This window comes from Battus philenor, unplaced genomic scaffold (assembly GCF_028537555.1).
Source record: "Battus philenor isolate CCGP_79_NKW_IND1 unplaced genomic scaffold, ilBatPhil1.0.hap1 SCAF_18, whole genome shotgun sequence".
NCBI lineage: Eukaryota > Metazoa > Arthropoda > Insecta > Lepidoptera > Papilionidae > Battus > Battus philenor.
In genome coordinates this window covers 13,834,141-13,845,973 of record NW_027181680.1, presented here as the reverse complement: position 1 = coordinate 13,845,973, position 11,833 = coordinate 13,834,141, and the positions used below count along the sequence as shown (strand labels likewise).

Here is an 11,833-nt window from a genome sequence, read left to right as displayed (position 1 = left end):
TTCGCGTTTTATAACTACATACCTGCCTGCCCGCCTGCCTGCCTGCCCGCCTGCCTGCCCGCCTGCCCGCCTCCCTGCCCGCCTGAAAGGTTTAAAATCCTTTATCGGAAAATAAAAATGGCATAGTTATGTATATAACCAAGTAAAAGCAAAAAGATTAATTTATCATGATGCATAGCTTTAATAAGGTTTCAAATATTACATAACGTGCCTCATATAAGAACACATTTATGAGTTTAAATTAAAATTAAAATAAAAGTTTTAGTTTTGCTGCGCAATCTAGTAAACGGAGTTTTCTTTTGGGCAGGAGTACGGTTACAGTCGGTTAAGAATATTTAGTAAAAGCTAGTAGAAGCAAAACTTTAGTAGAAACAAAAAACATTTGATAACACGGTCGTCAAAGTTGTATAAATATGACGTCAAAATATATTGTAACATCATAGTTTTTAAACACAAGCACGGTTTTATTAACACTCGGCTACAGAATTTGCTTCTTATTTTTTGTTCCCGGGTCATCACCTATGGATCTTGGTTATTGTAAGCATCTTTACACAATGGCCGCCGAAATCTGTGACTTTGAAATTTGTCAATGTCTGTGAGGTCAGGTTGTGCAGATACATAATGTTTTTCTTTTGATTGCTTTTTAACAGCTCGGGTGGATACTAAATATGACCGATCGAATTAAAGTAAAGATGAAATATGTAACACGAGGATATTTTTTACACTATTATGTATGTCGCTTGATTATTTTATTTTGTCTTAATCTGGCGAGTGTGTATACTTTTGGCAGGTGAGTAGGTACGCACAGGGCAACTTAGTTAACAATATAAATAAAAAGTAAAAACAAAAGCGCGGACGCTAATGTCTGTGGCATATAATATCAACTTTAAAAACACTTACCAAAACTATTTGATCAGGTTACAATAAAAAATATATTAAAACAATAGCCACCAACACTTTAATTATATAAAACTTTTAGTACCCACTTATTCTATTATCTCGTCTGCACAAGTCATCACTTTTACACATGTTTAATAATATTTCGTAACTTTAACTCGTGCACAAAACGAAACACTCTCTCGCCGCCGATCTTTATTCACCGCACGTAAAAACGTTCCGATCTTTACATTTTACAAAATTATTGCAAAGAAATGTTTTGTTATAAAGATGACTTTTAATTATGAGTTAAGGAAAAAGTCTCTAATTTTTACGGCACTAAATACACAAGAAATGTTCTAACAACCACACGGCCACTTGGTATGCTTATATTTTGTCAAAAACAACAAAACCCGGCGCGGTGCGGGGAGTCCCCGCAGCAAACGCACGTTCGTTAACAAATATGCGGATCACAGACAAGCGACAGTGGAATTGTCTGTGACGTTCGATAGCCGCGTAATTTTTTGTGTTATATATTGTATGTACTGTAATGTTTTGTGTATAAACGAACGATTTGAAATATTTTAGAATATGTGTGTTAAGACTATGGTACCAAAAATTACTTACATTTTATAGAATCGTGACTAACCAGCGATACGCCAACGACATCGTAGCCAGTGCAAAGACATTGTAACTCAGCGCGATGTTCAAACATCTCGTGTGAATTTGGCTATGATTGCGCCTGGCTGTCCTTCTGCTGAAACGATACTAATAACTGTAAATAGTATTAAGACACATCCAATAGGTCTCCACTAAACAATAATAATTGTGAAAATAAGTAAAGTCGTCTCTGCTCATTAATTGTGCATTAGTTTTGTGCATGTAAATAACAAAATATTAAAATTAACTTATGTGTTTACTAAATTAACAAGTAAATTTTGGTGCAGATGGCTGAAGAAAAATATTTCCCAGTATCTTATTTTTGCTATAATAAAATAATATAACTAATGGTGGTCCAATAGTGTATAAGTTAGGATAAACTTGGTAAAGATTTACGGATTCAGCGTGTAATCATTATTACTAATATTTAGGACAAAGCTTATGTACTTTTATACATGTGAAATATATTTATAGTAAACTAAACTAAGTATTTTATAGTATTCATATTGTATATTATTATCAATTAATTAATTTTGCTGCTACTTTGACTGCTACAATTTGTAGACATCGAGGATACTTTTAAAATCTGTTGAATTTAGTAATTAATATAAAAACACAATTTTTCTTTTTGTCATATCGTTAGTATCTGTACTTCAAACAAAAGTAATATTTTAGTTTTTGCCATATGGTTATTGATTATTTATTTTTTGTAATGTTTTGGCCATTACAGTGTTCGTGTGTTTCTAGGATAATTTTTTGTCTTGTCATAAAATATTTATTTGTTGTTGAAATAAATACAAACCCGTTTTAGAATTTTTCTTAATTTTTCTGTGATTACTGGACATTTTATTAGATTATTCTTTGAGTAATAATGTTCGTACACATTAAGGGTAATGTATGTAAGTATATATAATTTATATAGATTTAGTACATATGATGTAAACACTTCTTTAAGTCAAAATTTTCTCAAAAAACCAGTCAGATCAATATTCAATAGCATGATAAAAATAATACTTTCAGAGGATACTACCTACAAAATATTTGTTAAATTTACATAAATTACTTATTTATAAGCTTGTTGCCTACCTTCTTTGTGTTAAATTTTATTGTCTCTCTACAGATAATATTTAATTATGTTTTATGAGGCTTATTCCAATGTCTTTAGTTTTATTACATTTAATACCAAACAATAGTTAGTGTTATGTTAGTTATTACAATAGTTAGGTTAGATGGCGCGTGGATTGTTTATTTTTAAATAGCTTATCACATAAAAACCAAAGTCGCTTTCCGCCGTCTGTCCCTATGTATGCTTAGATCTTTAAAACTAAGCAACGGATTTTGATGCGGTTTTTTTTAATAAATAAAGTGATTCAATAGAAAGGTTTATATATACAATAACACCCATTACTACATTAATCAGCTGATAAGCAAATAAGTGTCTGTTATTCGTAGCCTAGCCAATGTATAGAATGTCTATGAAATTTATAGATAATTTATAGATGGAAATCAGGTAAAGTGTGAAATGTATGACAAATAAAACACATTTAAAATTGCTTTTGGCTGAACATACTTGACGATATTCTAATCGTATTATTAGTGAACTCAAATAATCATTAACCTAAAATCGCTTCAAAAATTAAAAATATTTGGTCATTCAAGGAAAAGACCTTTGTGTTTTATAATAATAAAAAAAGTTTCCAATGTTTGATAATCGTAGTTGTAACGTAACTTAATTGTTTATTTGTTTTCATATGAAGAACTTATTGTGCATTCGTTCTCTTTCCACAGAGGCGCATTTCACGCTGACATTGAGTGGATTGTGGCGTGACCCGCGGGGTTAACTCCGAAAAGAAACGCGCGGGACGATGGAGTAAACAAACACATTTATTGACTTTACACGCAAGAATAAAACAACAACTAAATATTTACACTACATTCACACAACCTGCAACTAATTATTACAGATTAACCATGCAATGTTACGAGGTACCGTGCCCGAGAGAGAGTGCGGTTGAGATGGCGGAGGAAGGAAGCAACGACAGTGAAAGTGCGCGTAAGCGAAACATCTCCACAATCTGTGTGTTTGTTCTGCAATTTCAATGATAACATTTTCCTTGATCCCTAACATTTCGTTACAAAAAGTCATCGGCCTCTGCCCAAACCTTATTCGACGCAGTCTCGTTTCACGGGGGATAACAGTAACGCGGAACTATGCAACGCGGTGTCGGCCATCTGCGACTTAGTTTAATATTTTGGAAAGGCTCGCGCTTAAAACAGAAACATTTTCGCCGCGCAGGCGCAGGCACGATCTAGCGCTCGCGTGTAATTGCGTTATCGTGTTTACAGGCGTCTTATTAACCATTGTGCAAATTTAACTAAGTAATGTAACAATAAATATGTTTAACAGTTCAAGTGATCTCTAAACAACAGGATGTCCAAGTCGATCCTGCATACGGAGCGGTTGCGTATTTTTTGCAACATTGAATAATATTTTCCTGGGTTTTATTTACTTTAGGCGATAACTACACTCTTCTAATATAATAAGAGGTTCATAGAATCTTCTTATATTTGAGCACAAGACCAGGAGAGTTCGGGGAAAACAATTAGGTTCAAATGGATGAAGGCGCATGTGGGTCTGGAGGCGGTGGAGGGGAGCTGGTGCGAGCCGATGGCTGGCAAGGGAGACAACTAATAAGAGTTTCAAATAATCACGCTCCTAAGCAAAAAATTCAGGACACGCCGAATTTTGATCTGATACAATCAAACGCAATAAACAATAAAGTTTGTTTAGTATTTTCTAAATCTGTTCCAAGTAAATTATCGATAGATTTCGTCACCATCGCGTCACATGCTCCTGCTGCGTCTACTGTTATTTAAACGTTACAGTACTACGCGTCGTAGGCGCTTTACTAATCACAATTTGTTTTCACGCCGTATCTCCGCCGCATCGCCGCCGCACCGCCGCCGCACCGCCGCCGCCTGTCGCTCGTATGACATAATAATCATATGATATTGAATATAAATAAAACTTCGGACATTTCAATTATTTATTTGATACACTCTAGGCACCGCGTGCAATGTAGGCTTTCGCGGCGACCGCAAGTTTACTCTTAATGGCTTAATCTACTAAGTCGTCGGTCATGTGGTTGACGGCAAGATTTGTTTTAATAAACAACTGTGAACAGAAGAAAGCAGTGATATCGGTGGCACTCCTTCCGGGCGGGCCCGATCTCGCCTGCAACAGTACGGAGGCGAGCCGGCCGCGGGCGTCACGAAGGGGAACAAGGTTTCGCGTGTTCGTTCAACCGCTCTTAATTTAGTACCGTTTGTAAAAATGAATTTCAACTGTATTCATTTTTTGGCGCGGGGCGAGCACCAACATTGCGAGATGTCCGAGTAAGCGTGGCTCTCCGCGCGACGAACTGCCTCAAAATATTATCATTTAAATATTTAGTTATAAAACACAAACACAACTATGAATTCCCACTAATTTACTAAAAAAAATTTCTGCGGTGGACGACGGGAACCAGCCCACACAGCCGAAGAGCCGCTCAGCGACAGGAGCACCCGTGCGGCGCGGCGCGTTCAGCGGCGCACTTCGTTGTCATTGACCGGCGGCTCGCTGGTGGTTGTGGTAGATGTTGTTGTAGTGGTTGTCGTGGTGGTGGTGGTGGTGGTAGTGGTAGGTGGGTCAAGTCCCTTAATCTCGAAGGGCCCGCGGAACAGAGGCCGAAAGAGTCGCAGGAAGCTCTGGTAGCGCACCGCCGAGTTCTGCAACAGAGCGCCGCACGGCCGCAGTTACTACACAGCGGGCAGTGCGTTCGTCAACGAACTTCCCTACAGTTGTTATTCATTTATTCATATAATTATGGACATAGAACTATTTGCAGCGACCACGTGTGTTCGCCGTAATAACAATGTCTGGTCACCTATAACGGCTTCCTTAAACTAAAAACTATGAGGGTTTTAAACGCGCCTCGGTCTGGAAGAGCCTGTAACAAACTTAGACGGATATTTACTGTCACTATTACAACAACGGTATTGTTAGTAATGCTGTAGTGTCCTTATTTTCCAAGCTTCATTATGACTTAATAATAGTCCTCACTATACTAAAATTTTCTTACAAATTTTGTAAAAAATATAATATGTTCATTAAAACTTCTAAAATGTATTATAAGACAATTTAGAGACATCACATGACAGTGCTCTGTAATGTATTACAGCGCAGCTGCCCGCCCAAGAGTTGAGAATTTTATTAATTTTTTTTCTGAAAGTTCAAGTCAGCGGTTGACCCGCAATGCGCAATGGGTACGCACCTGCACCACGTCGCCGATGACCTTAGTAGTCCTGATGAGGAGCGACACGGACGGCCCAAACAAGCTGCCCGGGAAGTCCAGGCTGACCTTGTTCCGGTCGAACGTCGGGATGTCGTCGGCGGGCGCCTGCGGGCTGCGCGGGCTGCGGCGGCGCCACGCGGTGCCACTCTGCGCACACCACACGCTCAGCACGCGCACGCAGCGTCGCGCCCCGCCCCGCTCCGCTCCGCTCTGCCCCGCTCTGCCCCGCTCCGCTCCGCGTTATGGTCGGAAGTCGCGCCGGAGGAGTTAGGTGAGTGTGAGTCGCGGTGTGTGCGCTGTGGAGCTCGAGCGAGCGTCGCGCCCGCGCGGGCGACCTATTGTCGCGCGTAATTCTACCCGATCCTACACCAGTGGCGTCCACTATATCAGTACTAGATAATGTGAATGTTTTGATATGAAAGTATGATGAAGACGGTAGATTGGGGATTTATTTAAAAGAAACACGTATTCATCTTTTGGATGTAGATACGTTTACTGCGAGCACTAGTGTGCTAGAGCACACCTGTTCCCATATTCACGTCTTTCCTCTTTGTACAGCGGCACTCGCGGCTGGGATCGGCGGGACGCTTGCGGGAGTTCGGACGTAAATAAATACGAAAGGTCAAGACCGCGCGATGTGCGTGTGTGTGCGTGCGGGCGCGGACGTTCGTAAGTGTTTCGACGTAGCGCTACGGCGTAGAGCGGGACTGCAGCGCCGCGTCATACTCATACAGTGTAACTACAACTAACATACTCATAACAAACAGCGGGGTGCAGCGGCCGTGCTCGTGCTCGCGGCACGCCGGCCCTCGGCGCGACGACTGAACAGGCTCAGGTATGTATAATAAATACAACGGTATGTACAGATAACAAGAAATTTCACCAAATGCAACAATTAGTGATAAAGTTTGCTCATGCCGGTGGGCATGCGGACTAGAATCACAATGAGTGACTAGAGAAGGACAAGTGAGAAAACCTAGTTTTCTTTTTTCAGGTACGAAGTCAAACACTACGACGTGCGCTCCTCTTTCCGCTCTCATTTCTTTCGGTGCAGCAATCGGAAGGTAACGTTAGGTATACAACGTGCAAATACCAACTTTGTTAAATACAAACATGCACTACGTGGGTGGTGGGGTGCACGTGCAGACAAAACAACGAGCTTAATACAAAAGTATTTAATTATCGGCGACTCTCACCTATGTCTATTTACACATAAATATAAAGTAGGGGCATGCACGGTCGGCGCCAAGCCGCGGACTGTACAGGCGGCAGCTGCGTGCGGGAGAGGGGGAGGGGAGGGAAGGGGGCGCAGGAGGAGTCGATCGACTGCACCGCGATGGCCGCGGGCGAGGGAGTCGCGATGCACTCGAGCGGGAACGAGTTTTAACATAGAAGAGACATATTCAAGATTCTTCTTCGGAGGAATCGACCGTTTCCACGCCGGAGGTGGCGCCTCCTCCTCCGCCGGACGAGGATCCCGACAGCGAAGTCACAAGCGACAGGATGGAGCCCAGCCCGGAGCCCCCGGAGCCGCCCGAGCCCCCACCTTGCGCCGACGAGCCACCAGAGAGCCCGCCCAGCAGGCCGGTCACGGCCTGCAGCTTGGGCCCGAGGAACTGCAGTTTGGGGCCGATGACCTGCGTGACCACACCGGTCAGCGAGCTCAGCCCGCCGGGCGACGGCGGCTCGATGCCGTACTGCTTGTTGAGCTCGATGTTCTGGCGGTCGAGAGTATCCACGAAGCGCGTCTTTGCGTCGATCAAAGAGTTGATTTTCTAAAACAGACACGTTGCTTTATCGCGGGCGGAGGCGCTTCCCACTGCGTCCTCTCCCCGGGCGGCTACTCACCCCGAACACGAAGCCGAGCACGGCGTTCTTGATACCGAACTTGGCCTGCGTCACGCCCTCCAGCTTGCGTTTCTCACGCGTCTGCTCGTCGCCGGCCGCGCCCTGCACACAACAAGGCGCAGTCACTACGGCGCCCGACCCACACCTCCACCGTACCCAACCTGACACCACTACGACAAACCACCACCTTGCTCCTAGCGGATGCGGCGCTAGGCTCGTGATAAAGCGCTCGGAAACTGCGAAGGGTTTTCAAGTGCACAAAATAAAGGCGGTGCTGTTTGTTGCGTGCAATGGACTTATTGCAGCGCACGGGCACGCACGGGCACGCACAGGGACGCGCCGCGCGCCGCACGCTACGCGCGGTTTGCCTTCACGCGCCCGAGATCATTGGACCATCTAATATCGCCGTGTATGAGTTGTATTGAGCTGTTAAGTATCATATGCTTATGGTAGATAATGCCATACGAACGTGAAGAAACGGAAAGACCAAGCAGAAGTATCTTACTATTCCGCGGTTAGCGAAACGGAATTTATTGTTAATTGTTCTCAAAACGTTTCCTTTAAAATATTCAAATACGTGTTCGCGCTGTTCGCGGAGTTCCAAACTTTTACGACAACGACTTTGCATTGACATGACGTCTGTTACTCGACTAAGAGTGCAGCACTTAAATAAATTATTTTAGTAAATAATGTTAATTACCACTCCCGCCCCCCCTCCCGCGCAGCAAACCTTCTTTATTGATCTCTAGCTCTGCAAGATTTAGTGCTGCTATCTTCATTCAGTATCCTCCGCTCCTTCCATTACAGACTCCGGAATAATTTTTGTGAAACGAGAATTGTTTGTTATGTAATAATGTTGCAATCTGCTCTACTGTTTCCTCTACCTCCATAGTGCACCAGTATCTACATGCAAGGCTCCATAGCTTTTACTACAACATTTGTCCTTCCTTAAGACGTCCTTGCTTCATCACGGTTGCAGTTCTGACAGCCATCTATCACAAATTGTTACTCTGTGAAACTTTTTGTCTTTCTTTATGACGTGTAACGTTGTTTACCCCGTATTTTTTGTATTTCTGTTCTCTGGGTCTTCTTCGATGTGTATGTTTTTGGTATTTGCAGAACTTCTTGTTTATGTTTTTATTGTCCGCGCAGTGTCTAGATTACAACTGTCTTCACTCAGTTTAATAACAAATTGTTATCATGTACAAACCAAAAATCATGTTGGAAATTTTGACACGGTACATTTAAACAATCTTTTAAAATTTTATTTAAAACAAATAAACAGAAATTTTAGATTTTGTGTTAAAAGAAATTCTCTTTGATTCTAAGTTTTTAAGGCCGTTGTTTGTAATTGAGATTGTTTCGTTAAAACAGTTGAACTGCAGTCGCTCGCGCCGCGCGTCTGCTCGCGTCGCCGCCGACGCTGCAGATCGATTGAGCGGTTACAACACCGAGCGGCAGAGGCCGCGCGGGCCGTGCGTATTAAAGTCGCTCGATTAACCTCCTTAGTGGGCGAGCTATGTTCCTGCGGAGCAGCGCGGGCGGCGCAAGCGTTGACCAACCGCGACTACCGCCAACATTACTGGCTATTTACACGTCTGTACAAGAAATCGTAAGGGGAACGTGGACAAAACGAATGCAAATGACGGGCGCCCGCTGCAGGTCGGCCCGCTGGGGAACGGCAACCGCAGCGTCTTGTTGTTATGCAAGTGAAGTCGGCGCGACCGGAGACGCGCTACGCTTCGTCTCATAATTTGTGCGTCCGGGCTTAAATAACAACAGTCAAGGTGACCGCCCCCCGAGCGCGAGAGCTCGCACGAGAGGAGGTCATCGTGAAGAATTCCTTTTGAACTCGTTTTGCTCGCCATCAATTTTCCGCAGAGTTGGTACTTTTATTCGCCGAGTGCGAGTACGCACCAAAGTGACCGACGATCGATTGCGCTCGCGGGTGAATTGACAGACAGATGAAAAACAAGAAGAGCATCTCCTCGGCGCTGCCGCTCCATTCTGTTTGCGGCAGCGCGGGCGCAACAATGGCAAACTGTTGATTACTTACTAAATGACTCTCAGTTATCTGGGGTGCGACTGTTCCCACAGCCGGTTCGCAGAACTAAGGTGAGAAATAAGCCGCGGAAGGATTCAAGCGCTAGCGGACAAAAAGCAGAACAAACGCGTTGGGCAACGACGGCGCAACACTCACGAGGAAGGGGGTCACACCTCGCCGGTGCGCAAATAGGAGATAGAAGACCACCGGACTTTGTTACACGTATGCTTTAATTTGAATCTGCCGGTGAAGACCTTTGCGAAGTATATTCGTAAAATGTAATAACAACTCCCGAACTCCAAATAAAATTTTCTCTCCCATTTAGTGTCGTGATCATTATCTCGTTATGGGTGTAATTATTAAAATTTGTGTTCGTAATTATGATGTACAGCGTAATGGTGTACACGGCAGCGAGTTAGAGGTCAACCTCCCTTCACTCGTTTGCGACGCTCCTAACTGGCTCAAGGCCGGCTCGTTACTGATTATTAGACAAATTACTGTGCATTCACATAACTGGGCGCGGTAATTACCGCAATAGTGCTTGTGCGATATTGTTTTTATGTAAACTAGCTCCGACAAAAATACTGCGTCCAGGGGACGGCGCGGGTCGCGGGGCGCGGGGCGGGGCGTGTTATCTAACCGTGTTAGGCAATGGGCGCAGGGTTCGCTGCGGTGAAAGCACCGCGCTGCGCATCCCCGGCCGGCGGCGCAGCGGGGCGGCGGGGCGGCGGGGCGGCGGGGCGGCGGGGAGCGGCAGAGTGCGCCGATTGTTCGACACATCTGTCTTATTTCTCGGGCGCAAATTTAAAAATAAATTTTGAAAATAATTTGTTATAAGCAAAATGGCAGCAAAGTATTCGAACCACCTCCACGGCTCACAACCGAAGTACCCGGGGGCGATCCCGCGGTTGTCCTCGATTGCACAGCGCAGGGACATTCTCAGAGTAAAATTTAAAGCACGAAAAGAAGAAGGAAGCGGCGCATGGCTGCGGACTCACATCGAGCGGCTGCAGCGCGTCGTCGTCGGCGAGCTGGCGGCGCGCGCGCGGCGCGGCGGCGGCGGCGGGCGCGAGCAGCGCGACGAACAGCGCGGCGAGCAGCGCGGCGAGCGGGAGCGCGAGCGGGCGTGCGGCGGCCATGGCGACGGGGCGAGCACTGTGCCGAGCGCGCCGCGCCGGCCGCCGCGCCGCCGCCGGGTGGGGGCCCGCGCTGCGCCGGCGCGTCCGTGACCCGCTAGCTCTGCGCTCGTAATCGCCAAGATTGAATATGTTAAGCTAAGGCTAAATCACTTTTGCTGTCTGCAATTACCTCATTCAAAATGTTTCGGGCGGACTTCGGGCGGGCGGACGTCGAGGCGTCGGTAAAGTCTCAAAAAAATATTCGAACAGATCGCGAACAGCCGCGCTAGTGGGTCAAGTCGCATTTTTTGGATACTGTTCGGCAGAGATGTACACAAAATTCCCGATCAGTTTAATTATATATCAGTGATCCGTTAGTTACAGGTTTTTGAGAACAAGACTTGAAAAAAAAAGAAGAGGCCGAGTTGGTCTGCAACAAGACGTGGTCTTGCCAGATGCGGTCTGATGTCCGCGCCAACAGAGTCAAGTTTAGCGGAGTCGAATACCATCAGTGCGTCACGTAATCCTCCGAGGGTTGCACGGTACCGAGAAGGACCATCGAAAGGTGGTGAACGGCCCAGTACTAATATCAAGAGCCTATGATATACTTGTCAGTTTTCTCACGAAAGACGAAAAATGTTTTTTGTTGCAAACTGGGTCACATTTTATAGCATATAGATAACTTGTATCAGCCACAAAAATAGCCGCGCATTTCACGGAAGGTGCGAAACGACATTCTATGATGCAGCAGGCTGCCGCGGCTCCTGCGGGAAGCACGGCGGCGGGTGCTGCCGGAGAGGCGCCCAGAAGTCGGAGCGTCGCCGGACACTTTGTTTCGTAATGGGCTCGTCGATTAGTTAAATACTTTTATGATTCATCGCTAATGAAGATTATAAGTGTTTTCGTAGAATACAAATCATGTAGCGTACTTAAATTAGGAAACTTATTTG

The 11,833-nt window shown here is 44.9% G+C and overlaps 1 protein-coding gene across 1 annotated transcript; it reads right to left on the bottom strand.

Moving 5' to 3' along the window:
- Positions 1-7,033: 7,033 nt before the first annotated feature.
- On the bottom strand, positions 7,034-10,904 carry LOC137920283 (uncharacterized). Its single transcript, XM_068763571.1, has 3 exons — positions 10,764-10,904; positions 7,722-7,823; positions 7,034-7,648 (listed from the first exon to the last, which is right to left on the bottom strand). The coding sequence occupies exons 1-3, from the start codon at positions 10,902-10,904 to the stop codon at positions 7,277-7,279; spliced, it is 615 nt and encodes a 204-aa protein (XP_068619672.1). The 3' UTR covers positions 7,034-7,276.
- Between the last annotated feature and the right edge of the window lie 929 nt (positions 10,905-11,833).